The sequence below is a fragment of the Mytilus edulis genome, chromosome 7 (genome assembly GCF_963676685.1).
Source record: "Mytilus edulis chromosome 7, xbMytEdul2.2, whole genome shotgun sequence".
NCBI classification, from domain to species: domain Eukaryota; kingdom Metazoa; phylum Mollusca; class Bivalvia; order Mytilida; family Mytilidae; genus Mytilus; species Mytilus edulis.
This window is the reverse complement of record NC_092350.1, coordinates 14,095,233-14,115,680: the sequence shown is the minus strand read 5'-3', so window position 1 is coordinate 14,115,680 and position 20,448 is coordinate 14,095,233. Positions and strand designations below refer to the sequence as shown.

The 20,448-nt window shown below is 31.6% G+C and overlaps 1 protein-coding gene across 1 annotated transcript; it reads left to right on the top strand.

Annotated features, from left to right (window-relative positions):
• The first annotated feature begins 1,612 nt into the window (after positions 1 to 1,612).
• On the top strand, positions 1,613 to 9,098 carry LOC139529989 (cysteine and tyrosine-rich protein 1-like). Its single transcript, XM_071325996.1, has 5 exons — positions 1,613 to 1,736; positions 3,873 to 4,011; positions 7,213 to 7,394; positions 7,562 to 7,861; positions 8,550 to 9,098. The coding sequence occupies exons 1-4, from the start codon at positions 1,700 to 1,702 to the stop codon at positions 7,771 to 7,773; spliced, it is 570 nt and encodes a 189-aa protein (XP_071182097.1). The 5' UTR covers positions 1,613 to 1,699; the 3' UTR covers positions 7,774 to 7,861; positions 8,550 to 9,098.
• Positions 9,099 to 20,448: the final 11,350 nt, after the last annotated feature.

The following is a 20,448-nucleotide window of genomic DNA, read 5'->3' as shown; positions in this document are numbered from 1 at the left end:
TTTTCAGTTTGGGGCAAAACCCCCAAAATGAAATTACGACATACAATGTGTCTGTATCATATGATTATGTAGCTGATTCAAATGAGATATAGTTTTGTAAGCAAACAATGAAATCTTGTAGAATTGGGGAACATGCCCCAAATATTTTTTGAAAGAAAAGATTTAAGTTTATCATACTTTCCGATAAGTGCAAGAACAAAGAAAATATCAGTTTGCTTGAATAACAAGACAAAAGCAAATATCGTAAAATATATGTTTTAGGTTATCTTTAATTAGTAACAACATTCTTCCTTCAGTCACAATGCCGTTTTGTCATAAATCAAACATTTTTTTTTGTTTGTATTGATTCACAATTTTTTTGATGTCGTTTAAGGTAGCACAATACAAAGATTTATCATCCCCAATAAGACATCTTTAAACTGATGTAACTCCACTCATCTTTCTTTAAATTTTATAAATGAGGTACCAAAAGAAAGTAGAAGGATTAATCTTTAAAATTTTGATAATTTCATTATGACATAATTATTACATTATTAATTGTTATGTAATCAGTTGCCATATTGTGATGACCATACTTGAATGAATTTAGCCTCTTTGTTATTCATAGCATCCCATAATATTTTATATATTCGTGCACAACACAGTTTGACCTCGAAAACCGTGTCTTAGATTTTTCCTATTGTATTTCATTCTCTCATAAATCTTCAATGAAGTTTGCAACATCAATTCATAAGAGACCACTAAATTCAATTGGGTATACAAAAAATCTATTGATGTTTTTTGGAAATCTGAGACGCATTTTTGGGGATCAAGCTGTGTTGTACAAGAATCTTTAAAATATTCTGGGATGCAATGAAGAACAAAGACGCTCAATTCATTCAAGAGTGGACATAACAATATAGCAACTAATTACATAATAATTAATTATGTAATAATTATGTCATAATGAAATTATCACAATTTGAAAGATTAATCTTTTTTCTTTCTTTCGGTACCTCATTTATAAAATATAAAGAAGGATGAAATGAAGTACATCAGTTTAAAGTTGTCTGATTGGGAGTGAAAAAAACTTTGTATTGTGCTACCTTAAATACAAACAGATCTAAAACAATAATGTTATGAGTATGAGAATGAAATTATGATTTTTTTTTGTATTTCAGGGACGTTTTGCCCACTTTAATTATAAATAAAAACAGTTACAAAATTGTTTATTTAACACAAGTTTTAATCAAATTTAGATCATACCAATTTCAATATGATAACAGAAATTTGCAGTATTCATTTTGACAGGTTTTTTTTGGCATAATTCCACTGAGTTTGCTTATCTTATTGACTTTTTAATTTTCAACAATGGTGATTGATTATTATGGTATTTAAGAAAAACAAATATTCCACGCTTTTGATAGCTTGTTTGATGTCAAACTAGTTTCTATGAACAATAAACATTATGAAAATTCTTTTAAGCCAAAAAATACAAAACCTGTATATTACACAATTATTGATTTTAAGATGCAAGTCACAGTGTGTTAAACTATCGAACCTTATTGCGAAATGTATGTATAATATTTAAATAGTTAAAATTAAATGCTTCATTGTATTTCTATACGTCACAGTTATTATTTATGTGGTTTCCAAGTAGTTATATTGAATTCCAATATTGAGATACTGTGAATTGTCTACATGAATTTCAACAGACAATATGTATAATGCGATTTTAGTCTTACTTTTTATCATAGGTGAGTTTAGTAACGATCATATTATTGTTTAATCGCAAAAAGAGACAATCAACATTTACCACTTTATTCACTATAATTTCAGAATTACAGGAAGGGTCAGTGTCTACACATCCGGGAACATGTAGTAGTTTATCGTTCGTTAATATACCAACATCAGAATACCTTATATCATATGTCAGCTGAATAATAATTGCAACAGCAGTACACCGCTGTTCGAAAAGAGATATAAATGGAATAGAACTGTCTCATAGTTTTATTAACAAAAGTTCAAAAATCAAGTATATATATAATAACATTAACGGTACCAATTTCCCTGCACCAGATGAGCATTTCAACAATACATGGTTTTCAGAGAAGCTCGTAGCTAATTTTTTTGAAATCCAAAGCTTATATAAAAGATGAAGAGATATAATCCCAAAGGTCCAAAAAGTATAGCCAAATTCGTGAACGGAATCAGAGCTTTGCAGGAGGGAGATACATTCCTTAATTTATAATCATTTCTAGCATTTTTGAACATCAGATTTTAATAACACAAAAAAATCCGTTTTTTCATGCCAGTATTGAAGTACTGGTTACTGGACTGGTGATACCATCGGGGACTAACAGTCCACCAGCAGAGGCATCGACCCAGTGGTAGTAATACCATTAAGTAAATCATAGCCAAACCTTGGAAAAGTATTCAAGTATAAAATGTCCCACATCAAATGACAAAAACAAAAGAAATATCAGTCCAAGGTTGGGTTTAAAAAAAAAACTAAATGTAATTGCAATGGTTGCGGTATGTTTTATAATTAAGTTAATCGTACCAAAATAATGACAATGTAGTTGCTGATAATTTTCTCGAAAAGTTTATCAAATCAAAGTATTCAAGAAATACCGAAGAGCGACACATTTGTGAAGTTATTCATGAATTTGTTATTTTAAAACATAAACTGTTATAGTTAACACGAGGAAAAGAGGCTCGAAAGATACCAGAGGGACAGTCAAACTCATAGATCGAAACTTAACTGACAACACCATTAACAAAAAAAGAAAGACAAATAGACAAATTATAGTACACCAGACACGACATAGAAAACTAAAGACTAAGCAACACGAACCCCAATAAAACTGTTGGTCTCAGGTGCCCGGAAGGGTAAGCATCTGCCATGTAATATAGTGTGAATTAATCGAACTAAATAAAATATAAACGTAGATCAATGAAACATTAATTTGATTCTTAAGTAGGAAACTACTCAATTCACACCTATTACAACAGTTTTTCCGAGATGACATACTGCACATGAGGAAAATAATAATATAGTTGTAACGCTCTATATAAGAACAATTCTAGCTTATCTATAAGCCATATTTGTACAGCATTCAAAGGGATAATAAGCACTATTGAGAAATATATCTTAAGTATCGATGCCATATAATGTAAAATAAAAAATATATTAGAAATAACATGTGCCTATCAATTTTGTTTTTTTAAAGATCAAAGAAAATGGTAAATAGAATATTTACTACATTGCATTGTCTAAGGTATATGTTTAGAAATGTTATATTTTCCGAAGCGATACCCTCTACAAAAACTTGACATTTTTTCCGAAGCGATACTCTCTACAAAAACTTGACATAGAATAGCCATTTACAGGAGATCCTTCTCAGGTAAAAAAAACCCAAAGCCTAAAAAACTGAATTGAGTATTCTGTGGTATATACATACCTGCTATTAATATATGTGTAATTATAACAACATTTTTATATCATAACAATCAGTATCTTTTCAGTAAAAATTGAGACCAAAATATTTTAATAGCCAACACTTTATGTAAGTGTTTATGAGCTCATGAAGTCAAATGTCACAAAAAAAGCCAAACCGTATTCTGATACCAGCAATTTCAAATCAATTGAATCTCTTATCATATTGAAAATATAAGCAATTGAAATGGCAGTACTTTAGAAGCGTTATAATCAGTCAATGTAGATCATTTGCCTCAAAAAGAGTTCCCTTTGATAATGCTGTCTTTGCGTGCATGGCTGTTTATACTCTCTCTGTTGTTTCGTAATTTTTGACTCATTTACGAGTTAGTTAAAAGCTTTCAACATAATCGTACAAAATATTGTGTTTAATCGTTCTTATTTTATTTTGAAGACGAAGTACTATGTGACACCTGCTACAAGTACAGCTATACATACGGGTCTTACTCCACCTATTGTAGTGGATACTGCAGCGGATATTCTGGATACCAATATTGTTATTACTATTATTATGACTACGGAGACTATGTTATGTAAGTATGAACCATGATTATTTCAAATCAATGAATGAAGAATGATGAAACAAAAGCTATTTGTTTGGTGTTGCTGCCCATCCTATTTGTTTGTTTGTTTTCGTATATAATTGTTTTTAGCAAAAGTCAGACCGCTAGTTTAAAGACCATACGGTGCTCTGTCTTGCGAACTTCGTCTTTGGTTAGGAGTTTTCTCATTAGCAATCATGCCACATCTGTTTTACGATATAAATAAATAAATTGACAAATTCATACATGCCGACGATATTATTACATAATAACTACATGATTCGCTCGTGTATGTAACAACGAATTAGTTTTAGCGAAAGAAATCTACGCATATAACTGAAAAATTATTACACCAGGGTTTTTGATAACACAAACTAGTCAAACCATTTACTTAATAAAATCAGAGGTACTAGGAAATCTTTCGTAAATAAAATGCAGACATCTTATACGTTCAGGTATTTCCCATCCAATCTGTTATGTTAATACTTTTCCCAAAGAACAAACATAACAGCATTCACCTCAAAAGCATTGAAAACCTCTAAACAGACTTATCAAGAAGAGATATAGTTACGACACTGTTGTCAGGTCATTCAAATTGGCATATTTTGGCTTCAAGGTGGTACCAAACACCTTGACTTCAATTAATTTGACTCGTTTAATTTTCAGAAAATTTTGACAAAATATTTACTTATAGCCTTTGACAAAAATACAAAAATTTTAAATAAATTGAACCACGAATTTTCTCGGAAAAAAAATCTATAGATATATAACAATTTGATAACACTAATTTTGATCATCGAGAAGCTTACAAAATCCTTACCAATACAATGTGATTAAAACGTTCAGCCGAGTTATCTCTTTGTAGTGTTATTAACCATCTTGATATTGATTCACTTATAGGGTCTTTGTATCGGAAATAGACACATTTATTCTTAAACTAGTTGTTGGCATGATACGGGTTATTTTCTTCTCATATATTGTATGATACTAAACCTCTAACGGGATGGATTGTACATGATATTCATACGATTAAGACATAATCTTACAAAACAATTTAATCGAGGTCCAGATCTATCATTACAGTTACTACTAGTAGTTCTCTGTTAATTTATATATCATTGTCATTTTGTTCAGTTTCTTTTGTTACCTTTTCCGACATCGGATTCGGAGATTCTGACTTCTTTTAAACTGTGCGTATTGATGTGTGATTGTTTTTTTTCTACAGAAGCTAGGTGTATTGGGGAGGCTTGAGATATAAAAATATCATGTTTAACCCCGCTGCATTTTTGTGCCTGTCCGAAGTTAGGCTCGTCTGGCCTTTGTTTGACCTGTGTGATTTTTAATTTTTAGTTTCTTTTTCTACATTTGAAAATGCCTGTACCAAGTCAGGAATATGACAGTTCTTGTCCATTCGTTTTTGATACGTTTTGTTTTTTGATTTTGCCATGTGATTATGGACTTTCCGAATTGATTTTCCTCTAAGTTCAGTATTTTTGTGATTTTACTTTTTTTTTTATATATTGTTGTGTTTATCGTCCATCGTCATTAACTAGTACATATTTTGGTCTAGGGGCCGAAACTGCTGAAACACACCTATCGCTGTATTGAAGACCCGTTGGTGACCTGCGGCTGTTTTATGCTCTTTTGTCGTTTTGTTGTCTCTTTGACACATTCCCCAATTCCATTCTCAATTTAATGCATATCGACAATCTTTCATGTTATGAGAAATACTTTAGTCGATTCAACAGTTAATTTCCGTGACAAAAAGTTTTCGCCACAAAGTTTGATGGTATCTATACCTAAAGTTTAATTACGAAAATACTACTAGTATTGGATCATTTGACATTACTGTAAATACTCTTATGGATTCATATTCTAACTGTGTTAAGTGCAACCGATCATAAGGTGAAAATGGAACAGCAATGTCACGAAAATTAAAATAAACAATTGGAAAGGACAAGGTCGTATTGTTTTTGAAAAGACTTTGTCACGACAATTACATTTCCAACTTCTTATATGATGATGTTTAAAAGAGTGACACTCTATTTAAAAGTTGGATTTATTGAATAACTAATCAGCTTGACCTTATATAAACATCGTTATTTTAGTCTCTGTTTGGTCAAATTGATTCTGCTGTATTCAGATATTTATATCTATGTTAGAAGAGTGCATTCAGTAAATCATATAGATTACTGTTCTCGGGCGGCGACGGCGTTAACTATTATTGTTGCTATATACTAGTACTGTACATTTTAAACAGATACCTCATATTAAGAAAGCTCAATTTTCGTCGGTAATTTTTCTGTTGTTTTGATCTGATTATTTTGGTTTATGTACTGCAAGATGTAAATGTCTGACCTTGTCTCATTTGTTAAGGTTAAATTTTCATAGTAAGATTACACTGTTTCTAGGGTACTGTAAGAAGGTTAAATATATTTGCTGTATGCAATGATGTATGATGTATATGTCTGATTGCCAGGTTTGTCTGAACTTGACCTCATTCTTTTTGTTCAAAAGTCAACGTTAGGTCTAATACTCACAAACTGTAAACATTTGATCATTTATATGTAGTGTATGCAATAATTGCAAGATATGCAGTCTGTTTAAGAGAGTTCATCTGATCTTCAACTCATTTGCATGGTTCATTGGTCAAACATTTTTTTTCGTGGATAGGTCTGTCTCTCAGAAACTGTAAGCAATAGGAAATAACTGGATTGGACATTTTGAATGATTGTAAATAAACTCATCATAGATACCAGGACTAAATTTAGTATATACGCCAGACGCGCGTTTCGTCTACAAAAGACTCATCAGTTACGCTCGAATAAGACGTAGATTTATCTGACATGGTACATCTGAATTTGGTTTCATTTACATGCATGGCTCATTAATATATTTAATTTTATGTAATACTTGTTTTATAACCTTTTTCGTAAAGATTCTCGGCGGGAATTGAATCCGGACCATTAAAGCAGGCAACGCAATATCGCTTGTTCAAACTTGTTTTGTAAAAAATAACACTTTAACGGTTGTTCATATCGTGAACATGTAAAGCAAACTAGTAACATTGAAGACCTATTGGTGTCCTTTCTGTTGTTGTCTTTTTTTGGACGGGTTGTTGTCTCTTTGACACATTCCCCATTTCCATTCTCAATTTTTGTAAACGTTATAAATGTTTAATATTTTTTATAGTTCCGGAGGTGCCATAGCAGGATTGGTTATAGGTGTATTGGCAGCAGGAGCCATTTTTGTTGTCATTGTTGTTATATGTATAAAAGGAGGATGTAACAAAGGCAGACCAGGCAGAGTAATGACAACAACAGGTGGAGGCGTAGGAACACATGTAGCTGTTACAAACACCAGTCATAACCCAGGTAAAAATATATTGATTAGGGATGGTATGCAGATTTGTTATGATTACCTAATTTTGGGCAGATGCATATGTACACAGGGGTTTGATTACTTATTTTTATTAGCAACATTGTATACAGGTTTTATGAACACAACTTTTCTTTTACAATATTTTGTTTTAAAATTTCAGGATATATGCAGCCTATGCAGCCTATGAATCAATATGGATATTCTGCCCCACCTCCTGCGTACGGCATGATGTATCCACCAGCACAGCAGGTGTCGCCAGCTTATCCGTCGGCTCCTGGAGTACAGCAGGGGTACGGGGCACCTGCTCAGCCACAATACAGTTCTGTTTATAATCAACCAGTCTTTGGCAATTTACCACGTGCTAATATGTGACAATTTGTTTAAACTAAATGCATTTATTTTTGTACACCCTTAATAATTGGTTAATATGTTAGTTATTGAATCACATGTATATAATTAGGTCTTTCCACTTTTCCGTGGAAAGACCTATTGGATTTCTTCTGATTATTATTATTATTATTATTTTTTTTCTTCCGCCAACTTTTTTTTCCTTCACAGTTTTTTTGTTTCGCAAGATGTCGCTTAGACATATGGTACATGATATCGAACAGTTATTATGCTTTTGTAACTGACACCGCGTAACCAAAATCTTTTCAATGTAAGAGTTATCTCCCCGAACACTGTTTTTCTTGTGATCGCTCAATATTCGCAACCATATAAGAAACCGACAAATATATCCTCAGGATGATTTGATTTATTTTGACCGAAGCTATCCGGAGACTCCATATGAGAGTTATTTCCCCTTTTATATTTGATATAAGTGATTTGCATTTTTAACTGGAAACCCATAAGTGTTAGAGGCCTAGGGTCTTTTGTTTTGAGGTCCAATATATATTTTTGGAATCAGTGTCAATTAAACTATCAAACTATACCGGAAGTAACATGGTTTGAACCGGAAGTAAACAATTATCTCCCTTATCTATATCTTTTTCCATAGAAACCATACTTTTTTGGAATCAGCGTTCAATTAGCTGTCATTTGACGCTACAATTGACATTTAACACCAAATTTTAATATTTTCATATAAAAAAGATCCTTACTGGTGGAAAGACCATCAATGGTTCTCTGAACAATTGGTTTTTAATTAGCACTTACTATTAATGTTTCGTTAAATTTGATGACGATTGTGTATTGTTATTGAACACAATATTTATGAATATTTATAAAAGTAAATCTACATATTACACTATATTCTGTTTTATTTTCGACTAGTTTACATTAATATTATTAATATAAAAAAATATGTTTTGTATGAAACTACCAGTAGTTTACTTACAGTCTATGATTGCTGTCACTGTTCAAACTCTGTAATGCTCGTAGCGAATGCTTTATTTACAAAATACTTTTGGGGAAAAAGTTCAGGAAGTAGTCGAATATCAAACATTCCGAACTCTGAAGATAATTCTAAATGGTTATTCCCTAAACGAATATTGTACATTTTTGAAAACTACCAAATTTGCTTTTTGATTTTACCTTTTTATATCATTTAATGCATTAACTGAAAGATCTTAATTTACATGAATGATGAAAAACCCACAAAAACACACATAGATCAACTGGGCATATTTCTAAAACGTTTGATCCTATTTTAACTGCATTAATTTAACATGAGAATAAAACTATTTTCATATGCCGATGTCGTTCTTGATTTCAGATGACATGAAGTATACAATGATCTATATCAATTTACTTTTTACAAAGTGGGGACTTAGATTGAGAGTTTTTTCATTGGCACTCATACCACATCTTCTTATATCAATATATTAGAATTCCTATGTGCACCAATCATGCAGCGCTCTCTGTGAAATTGTTTCTATACTAATATGAATCATAATCTACCTAAATCTACCTAAATATTTCAAGCAATAGATATATTTTTGTTAGCATTCAACTTCAAATGTATAGGTTTTAGTAATGATTCATCATTGTTTACCTACCACTGGGTACGAACCGCTAAAGATTAACTAGTAGGCGATGAGAGAATCGTCAGCTAAGTACAAAGTACATTAATGATATAGTTTGAAATTCAAAATCTCCCAATTGATACAATATTTCCGTGCTTGTATTGCCTATCATGATTACTTTGAAAGAGGGTTGCTGCTCACTAGGAAGCTATCAAACCGAGAGTTTCAAATGGTGAAGTTGAAATCATCCCTTCGAAAATGTCACGGACGCCATCATGAGTTAATTGATCGTAATGGAATAACCGTTTCACAGATGATATCGGATATGTTCCTTACGTCGTAACTACAATCCCCTCTACTTTTGATGAATGTGACCTTCCGAATTAGACTATTTAACGGGATTGTATTAACATGAGCAACATGACGGGTGCAACATGTGGAGCAGATCTGCCTACCCTTCCGGAACACCTCAGATCACCCCAATTTTCCAGTGGGATTCGTGTTGCTTATTCTTTAGTTTTTAATATTGTGTCATGTGTACAATTATTTGTTTGTTTGTCTTTTTCATTTTTAGCCATGACGTTTATTTTCGATCTATGAGTTTGACTGTCCCTCTGGTATCTTTCGCCCCTCTTTTACATTAAAAAAAATCAGTTTGTACATTTTACAAGTGCTTAAGAAAGACAGAAACTTTTTTACGTAAAGCGTAAAATTTACGTTTACAGGAGTTTGACTGCACTGTCAGGTACATCTGCATTTGATGGCCGTACATGTCTTATGTGTATTGTATATCCAGACTATTTGTAGGAAACACGTGTGGTACAGAATGATATCGGTGTTAAACATCGTTGCAATTAACATTGGTAAACAAATATACTAACGATACGTTTTGGTTTGTAATTTTTTATTTTCCCAAAATCTTTTCTTAAACATATGAATTGAACTTATTTTGGTAATGAATAGATTAAATGGACCGTTTTGTTATGTTCATGACCAAGAATAACTTTGTATACTGACTGGGTGTGTCTGCGTCTCTACTTAAAATACAAACAGATCTAAAGCGTCATTTAAATGCAAAATTTTATAACTTTTAAATAATTGATAAACTCCAAATAAATAACAGTCATTTGTTTAACGGTGTTTGTTTACGTTAAGCTGAGAGAAAATACTTTGACCTGCATGTTTATTTTTCACTGCCTTAAAAAATATTATTGTAAGCTTATAACTAATAACATAATATTAGCATGCATATGCAGTTACAACACAATGTTTTGACGACATTCGATAAACAAGTTATAACTTAAAAGTCTATAAAATATTGAGCTCCTGACACAAATGGTTTGCTATTTTTAAGATTTTAGAGTACCAAATATCATGCTTTAATGAAACTGACATATCTCGAAATTGAAAGGTTTAGAGGGGGTGAGTGTAAAAAAAATGGCGGGGGGGGGGGGGGGTCAGAGAAAAAATTAGGTGAATTCAGTTTTTTTATCCTACATTGAACTTTTTATGTCGTTCCTAAGAGATCATACCCTTACCAATAAAATATACCAAAACACTGGTGTCATGAAATGTATTGTGATACATGTACTGCCATAATAGCGTGCTAACCTCCATTGGGGGAGATAGTGTATTCCAACTACTGAACTTTAATTGGACAGAGTGGCGTAACTTGATTTTTAAAGTGCAAGGTTAAAAAGTAACATCATACACATCAACACAATCACGCACATCCATCGACATCCACCTACACACCCATCAATAGTACTATCAATAAGTATACCAAAAACACAGGGTTCAAGTAACTGTAATGTTATTCAATACCGCAGCACATAACTCGATGTTGCATTCTAGCATTAGGTGTAGGAGGTCGTTGTCCATATAAAGTTTTTCAAAACATAGTATTTGCTGCTTTCGGATAAGTATATAGCATTGATGACTACTAGCAGAGACTTGTTGACATCCACGATTATATTAATCATCAAAATCTTTGTTCCTGGAATGCACCATTAATTGAGTTTCTTGTTTGACAATAGTTGTGTTCATGTTTGCAAGATAATTGTTAAATTGGAATTCCTATGTATAATGGTATACTTACTCCTTGCAGTATTTTTTATCCTGGTTATAAATTGTTTTTAAATTAAAATACTGAAGAGAACTGAAAGTTAATACGTCTGACACAATATTTTACATTTTAAACAATAATAACATATACCGTCATGTTTGTAACCCTATCTTTTTAATTTATGATTGTATTTTATCTTAAAGAAAATTGAATTTATTTTTATTTAAATTCCGATGTTGGTCTGCGTGGTTTTCTAAAAATTGTGGATGATCCATGGTAACAAACTTGTATGAGCAAACCAATCATACATAATCGGTTAACATTGTAGAGGTGAAACTAGTTATGAAATCCAGATTAATTCAACTAGTAATTACTATGTGAGGGAACACATGTAACAAGTCAGAAATATAACAACAAGACAATTATGGACAAAGGAAATTAACCTAAATATTACTTATTTTTAAAAAGTGTAAAGGCGTAGGTTCAGTAAGACCCCTTTTTGGCCTCAAAATATAGCAGTTTTACAAAAGTATGAAACTGTAATCTTTAAGCTATTTACTGGAAAGCAGAATGCTTCTGCTACATAAATATGGACTGTTTTTGACAATACAATACACATATATCGGATACTAGCATCATTAAGTCATGCTAAATTACTGAAATCTTCACAGTTAGAGCATTTTAGTTAAATTTTCGACGGTTTCCGTCTAAAATGAAAGTGGCCGCATTCGTGTTCATTCATAATATTGAAGTTGTATTTAATGATAATACATAACATTTATAAAGGTTGAGGTTGAACGCAGATGCGGCAACTTTCATTTTTGACAAAAACCATCTGAAAAGTGACGGTTTTTGGCATATTTGATAGATTTTTCATATTTAAGCTTAAATCTGAGCGTTTTAAATGACTTAATTAGTTAAAATCTTTTACATACACAAATTGAATCAATTTAAATAAACATTTAAGTGTTTAAAAAGTGTCCAACATCTTTCGTTTGATGAACTTGAAAAGCCAAAATCGGCCCTTACCGGACCTACTCCTTTGTTTTCCAGTACAAACTAGGTAGGTCCTCAGATTTCCTGCACAATGGAATGTTTAATGATGCCATTAAGGGACAACAATTTAATTATGAGGGAGGGAAGGGGGCTCGTAGATTGTGGAAGTAATTATTTTGGTTCCGATTTTGGTAGAATATAATAATCTTGCCCTTATCATACAGTGCTACCTGTGACTTTATCTTATTAATGGTGGCCATAAAAAATATGTTCACCATGGTGGCCCTATATGTTCATCATCATACCCCCTGTTGCTTTTTTAATACACAAGGTATTAATCAAAAACTAGTCAAGGATAAAGGGAAATCTTGAATGCATTGAAGTGTTAAAATTATATAACTTACAGGTCAGGTGTCTCAGGTAAAATATACATGTATGTGTTTGTCAAATTTAATAACTGTGATTATGACAAGAAATTCAAAAATAAAATGAAACAATAAAACTAGTTGAACAAACAGCTTAATTAAAAAATAATTGTCTCCTGACTATTAGTTTTGATATTATACCTTTTAAATAATTTTTGATCAATTTAAGTTATTTTTTATATTAAGTCTATTTTTTGGTAGTGAAGAATAACTGAAATTCATTTTCAAATATACTGCAAACATTTACAATGCCTGCCTTTTTCTATTGTCTAGGTGTTTCTCAAATTAATTTTCTAAAATCAAAATGGTTTATTATTGTAGATAGACTGATCTTAACATATGTTTAAGATTGTCTTTAGGACTTACGCTAAATAAAATTTAGGCAATTCATTATTTCTTTATTGAATAAAATATTTATAAGTATTAGAAATATTCAGTACAGCAAAATTTGATAATATTTTTATTGTCATATGATATTTTAAACATGATCCATGTTTTAGAGGTTAAGCATTTCTTTTACTTTTTGTTCTTGGGTTAGAGACATTTTAATGAGAAGGTAAATAATTTTCAAATAGATTTATATCTCAAAGTTGTTTTGTTAATTTTACAATCAAGGAATAGGTGTTCTTCATTGACCTACAAGAGGCACAGTTTACACATTCTATCCTTTCTAGGAATTTTATATTGTCCACTATTTTCTATTTCTAAATTATGACCAAAAATTCTCTACCTTAATTGACACAATCAAGTTAACTTTACAGTTTTTATCATAAGTTATTATTTTTTTATTTTTCTTTAAATTCATTTTTTACTAAGGACTTTAAAAGTCTTAATTCATTCAAGTCCCTGCAATTATTAACTTTATCTAAAAGGCCTAGGTTGATTGAAATATTCTTTGTAAATGTATACCAAGAATATGTATCATGCCAGTCCAGCACTTTCAACAATATAATATACTGGGAAAAAAAATGATTTAATTAATAGACCATTAAAGTGTCACCATCTTTAGAAGTGCACTTTACTTTTTCTGGAGAGTCTGACAAATTTTGAAAGAAATTAACCAAACTGAAGATAACATATTTAATAAGTTTCAAGACAATTTCTTTAAATAATTTCTTTTCATAAGATTCACTTGATTTAGATATATAAGAACATTTTTCATTATGATTAGCATTTTTAATGAACATTTATCAAAATTTTATGATAACTAAGTGGACATTTGGAAAATAAGTCTTTTCGGTGATTGTTTGTGCACAACTCTTGTTTTGAGATTTGAAGAAAATTTAGATAAACAAAATTAGTTTTTTCCTAAACCATATAATGGTACTTGTAGTTTTCCTGAATAATATTAGATGTTATCAAAATCTATTGTAAAAGGATTGATATTGAATCATCTTATTTTGTTAAGAAACCAAATTGTTTAATTACTTTCATTTTTTTTATATAAAATATCACTTGCATGATTATTAGTTATTATTAATAGTAATAACTCATTTAATAATAATCTTTATTGCAAAATTACACCCATGAGGGTCAAGCAATACAATCAAACCATAATTTTATACTATACAATGCAATACAGTGAAATACAATGAAATACAATGAAATACAAAATAATACAATACAATATATAGAATAATAGAACATTAGAGTTCAATTATAAATGTATGTAAAAAAACACCATCATAACCTTGCCTGACACGGGTCTGACTCCCTCAGTTCTAAAGACTGTTTTATGAAGACTCCAATATGACAAACAAGTTCAGGGATGGGGTTAAGAATGTGTTTAAGTTTATTGAATGCACCAAGATGTTGAAATAATGGTACATAGTCTTTTAGATAAGCAAAAAGATTAGAACGCAAAGATAAGTTAATGTCACAATACAAAAAGAAATGAAATTCATCATCTAGGACTTCACATTTTTTACATAATCTTTGTGCTCTTGGAATGTTTCTGTACCTTCCTAATTCAATGCCTAGGGAATGATCACTTAGTCTAAATTTTGAGAGTGACTGCCTATGTATAAAATTATTGCAATTTAAACGTTAACAAACAATTGAATACAATGTACATCATGTACATTTATATAAACCTTTTATTTAAAAAACAATTATTAAAAGTCTGTTTATCATGTTTATTTCAAATGCTAGTCAATAACTTTGGCTTTGACTTTTTGCCATTTCGACGCATCTTTTATTAGGATAATTCTGGAAAGTTCCAATCATTCTGTAATTGTTCCAGTGATTTCTAAACTGCACAGTTTCTAAAATCTCTTTTGGCTCGTTTGTAATTAAAATACGACTCGTGTTGCATACCTCTGGGTCTTCCTTCTTGCATCCACACTCTTCGCATATTTCGTTCTTTCGTGTGTGCTTGCTTCACGTCGGCATTCCAGTAGGTTTTTGTGTGCGGATTATACATATTGCACGGAATTGTCTTTTTCGCAGTATTTATAAACGTATTCACCAGATTATGATAAAAAAGGTTTATGTCAATGTCATTATTCTGCACTTCTTGTATAAGTATATCTAAAGGAGCACACTATGTATCTTGATATACTTTAATACTATGTTCATTTATCTTATGCCAAGCTGGGAGTTTGGAAAAATTGTTTAAGTCAACATGCGGATGTTCGTCTAGTTCCACACAGGCGATAACTGGTAGGTGATCCGATGTCGAGCTAAACATTCCTTCTTCTAGGATTTCATACCGTCTTAATTGTCTGACTAACGTCTCGTCTATCAATATATAATCTAACATTGTGTTTTTAAATGTAAATGTGAACTCTGGACCTTATTTTGCATGTGTCAATAAATTGATGACAAATATTATGTCTATGTACAAAATTTTGCAGTTCTTTTGATTTTGTCGTGTTTGTAAACTGTAGATTTTTGTTTATACAACTAGCATTGAAGTCACCTGCAACAACGACTTTGCCGTAGTTAATGTAATATGTGTATAAATCATCAAGGGCGTTTAACTCTTGTCTATAATTATCAATCGAACCGTCAGCAGGTAAGTATACACCGAAAATAAAAATTGACCCAAAACTTTTGTTTTTCAGCTCAACACCAACAATTCTATCTGAATTTGTTTCTGTAATTTCTTCTATTGAAAATTGTAAAGATGCTTTGTATAAAATAGAAATACCACCTTTACCATGTGTACAATTACATAAATCATTTAACTTGTCAGTTTTTGAAATACTCTTGTATCTCATATCTATACTGTTCATATAAGGCAATAAATTTGGTTTTAGCTTATGTTCACTTATTATAGCAATATCACAGTTTGTAGATTCTAGTAAGTTTGCAAGACATAAGGTAGAGGACATAATCCCTCTGACATTCCATGATAAAATATTAAGACTCATTAAAGCATTAATGATAAAACATTTGTTAAATATAAACATTATATACATGTACAACATTTTAAGTGTTTGATAATCTTGTAGTGTTCGACTTGTATCTTTCTATGAATGTTCATTACATCTGTCTTGCCAGTCGTGATTGTTCAGCCATCTCCTACAGCGTACACCAGTAGGCCAGAATGATTCGGTCTCGATAATGCTTGCGGATTCTTCTGTGACGTTTAACTTAGCTGATATTCGTGAATAATTGTATCTGCCGTGAAATAGTTGTAGAAACGTACTGTTAACACCTTTCACTTCGAGAAATTGTAAAATTCCAGATCGTGTTGATTTGTTATCTATTCCGGATAAATAGTATCTAGCGGATTGTTTCTTTGGTGTTACACCAACAAAAATATTCTCATTTAATGGTTTTATTTCTTCGGTATTACCTTGTACACGTACCGGAATTTTAAAATTTAAATGATCCTTGTTTGGAACTTTCGCTGTTTCCTTTAAATGATCTAATTCGGGATTCGACACAAAATGTTTTGAATGGTCTACTTGCGATGACAAATGATCACTTTCTTTCAAGGTTACATTTGTACCGTTACTATTTCCTGGGGTAGTCTGTACATTTAAATGTTCATTGATCTGTGACTTTTTCGTGTCCGTAGAGTGTAACGACGTGCTGCCTTTTAACTCACCAGAGGCTCTACTGGGGGAAGTTATCGATGCGTAAGACGGTTTAACAATTAATTTTAGTTCATTTAATGACTTTTGCATAACCGATTGTAATTTGTTATGTCTATCAAGTTCGATATTCATAGTCTTAATATCTTGCTGAAAGTTATTCAGATCAAAATCATCCAATATTTTTGTCGACTGGGACAGCACTTTAAATTTGGCATCGTTTTGTGTTGATTTTCTCTCGTAGTCCCTTAAATGAGTAGCTAGTTGTTCATTTAAATCTAAATATTGCGAACGAAGTTTATTGTTTTCAGTTTGTAAGATTTTAATCATTTTTTCATGTTTCTGGTCTGATTTTTCTAGTTCCGAAACTCTTTCTAATAAAATATGGATATTTGCGCACATTTCGATAATTTCATTAGAAACCACTTCGTTGTTATGCTCAACAACACTTAATTTATTGTCATCTTTTCTGAAGACTTAGTCGATTTGCGCTTTATCACTTTGCAGGAACATATATATGATATAGCAATCCCTAGCATATTTAGACGTAGAAGTGCTTTTTGTCGTAGATTTTCTGTTGTAAAGTTTCCCTGTGGGACACCCCTGTATAGATTTTGCTCTACCAGCTAGAGTACTTCGGTACCATGTTAGGCAATCGTCAGAGTTATTTGTCTTTTCAATAAGTTTTGAAATATATGTTTCTTTTGGTAGATCAGCAAGATCGTAGTCTAGTTTTGCTATAAATTCTTGTTGGGGAACATAGACGGACTCTTGTGAGGGCTGGGAATACGAGAACTCATCGTCTTCGTGACCATTGTTTGTGACATTGTTTACCTTTTGTTGACTTGGAGTTCCGACTTCGGTACAAACACGAACAAAGTCTGAGTGTTGGGGTAAATACTCTCCAAATGTCCCATTTAGGGATCCATTACCAATAATACAATGATCGTGCTGGAGTACAGGAGCTGAATCCATGTTCACATTCACATAAATCACCATATTATATCATATGAAATGTGTTTTTCTGACACTGTACACAGACAAATATCCACAAAATCGGTCTTAAATGCAGTTTAATCTTATCAAAATAGATTTAAGGTGTGTTTATTATTAATGTTCTAAATCACAAATCCGACAAGCTTTCATTTAAACCATTACAATATTAATCACAATTTATTTGGTTGATGTCCAATACAAAAGTTACATATTTAATTACATTAGAAATAAAAAAAATAATAAGCATGGGTGTACTGAAAATTCGACATTTTTTAAAAATGACCCATATATCAGTGACCACCGTGGATAGTTAACTTGGAATTGACAGTAACTAGCAAATAACCATTATGTATAGTACATATGTATGTTCATAGTATGCATACAGAAAAATGCGAAAATAATAGTCCAGTCCCCAAGTACCCATGTCGATTAAAAGCTCAATAGAGCGTACGTTATGTCCTTGTTTGTGCAATATGCAGCCACTTAATGAAGCTTATCTATTTATCTACATCTTATTACTATAAAATAATGTTTTTGTCTGTGACTTAAAATACCGTCCGATGACGGAAACAATATCTGAACGCTTTAATTTTCGTGTTACTCCCAACATATCCCAGACAGAATAACACAAGTAAGAATAACAAATGCGACTATGCATGATACCTATAGGACACAGAGGTATTTATTGTTGAAGCAAGAAAAACAACACATAAAATGAGGATTTTTATGAACTTTCTCCTTTAATCCCACTCTGTTATCATCAACCGACTTCCTTCGTCGTCGCCATCCGATCGTCGTCTGTCGTTTACAATGATCTTTTCCTCTGATAGTACTTATACTTTTTTTATTTTAGCCAGCTTTGCCACAATCATCATTTATTTTAATTAAAATATGTGTCTTATGGTCCGGCATGCCAATTAACTTGGACGTCATAACTAAGAATAGAACATAGAGGTAAAAGCAAGTTTGTTTGTTTGTTTTTTTTTCATCTTGAAAACAACTTGTATAAAGGTTTTTTGATGGACCCGAAGAGTGACGAAAGATACCAGAGGGACAGTCAAACTCATAAATCGAAAATAAACTGGCAACGCTTGGATAAAAATGAAAGAAGACAAACAGACAAACAATAGAACACATGACACATCATAGAAAACTAAAGAATAAGCAACATAAACCCCGCAAAAAACTAGGGGATATCTCAGGTGCTCCGGAAGGGTAAGCAGTGACATGTGGCAACAATCATGTTTCTTATGTTATAACAAATCCGGTAAAAACTCTAATTTGGTAGGTCACATTCATGAAAGAGAAGGGGATTGTAGTTACGACGTAAGGAACATATCCGATATCGTGTATGAAACGGTTATTCCATAACGGTCAACCAACTCGTGATGGCGTCCGTAAAATTTACGAAGGGATGATTTCAACTTCACCATTTGGAACTGTTAAGTTTAATAGCTTCCTTCTGAGCAGCAACCCTCTATCAAGAAAATCATGGTAGCAAATACAAGCACGGGAATATCGTATGTTTTACATTTATTTAGAAGAATTAGGTAAAATTAAAATATATGAAGCACATGATCATTTCAACTTTCCAATTAAAAACTAATTTATCAGAAGTAACATATTGGCCATCACAATATTCCAGCATTCCTCTAATTTACTATTAACCAAATAGTCCTTATGGTATTCCAAAGTAATCATTTTTTAACATATGCTACTATTTGTAAGTTTAAAAGCATTGTTTTTTTCTTTCTTTTAGATGGATTTTTCAATTTGAAATGAGGAATTGTGGAATACAGGGTTAAAAGACAAAAGTTCTGATTGAACTTATGTCAGAGATAGATAGAGATAAAAATAACCCAGAAGGTTTTTAGAACCACAAATGTTAAATTCCACTAAACTGTTTCACAGTATTTCTAAAGAATTTCTTTCGTTACGAAGATAGTCTTTGTCAATCTAATGGACAATTATTTCGTCGAGCAGGCAAGGTACTGTTGTTTGTATTGGATTTTGTGAAACTCGGGTACCCAGTGCAAATTAGGTAAGTCCTCCGATTTTCTGTTCAATGAAATGTTTATTGAATCAATCTACGTTACCGTTGAAAATAATCACACATAACCAAATTAGCCTACAGGGATGTACTTATTACATTAAAACGGTTGCTGCATAGTTATGAGGAAAAACTAGTGAAATTAAAATTAAAAAAACTGACTCAAGAACTGAAGAGGATAGTCGTATCACAATTTTACCGATTGTGGTATTCCTGATTTTGAATCATTGATTTAGAATATTATGAATTAAAAATAGTATATTGACAACTTAAAATTTATGACCTGTATTCCGCGTCATAGCTGATTGTTGTTTATATCACAGAATAAAACATTTATTGTATTTTGATAAGCTACCGTTTGTGTTCAGTGACTTTTTAAAAAAGAAAATCAATAACTAATGAAAATTGACACATGGATGCACTATAACTATAAGGTATTGTGTTATAAATTAATTGTTTTATAATGATATATAATTTATTTCAAATTTCATGGCAAAACGAGTTAAAG

Bases quoted from the DNA above. Each gene is read 5' to 3' on its own strand.
- LOC139529989 (XM_071325996.1), top strand. From the start codon at position 1,700: ATGTATAATGCGATTTTAGTCTTACTTTTTATCATAG. The intron at 4,012-7,212 runs GTAAGTATGAAC...TATTTTTTATAG, and splicing joins GACTACGGAGACTATGTTAT to TTCCGGAGGTGCCATAGCAG. The intron at 7,395-7,561 runs GTAAAAATATAT...TTAAAATTTCAG, and splicing joins AAACACCAGTCATAACCCAG to GATATATGCAGCCTATGCAG.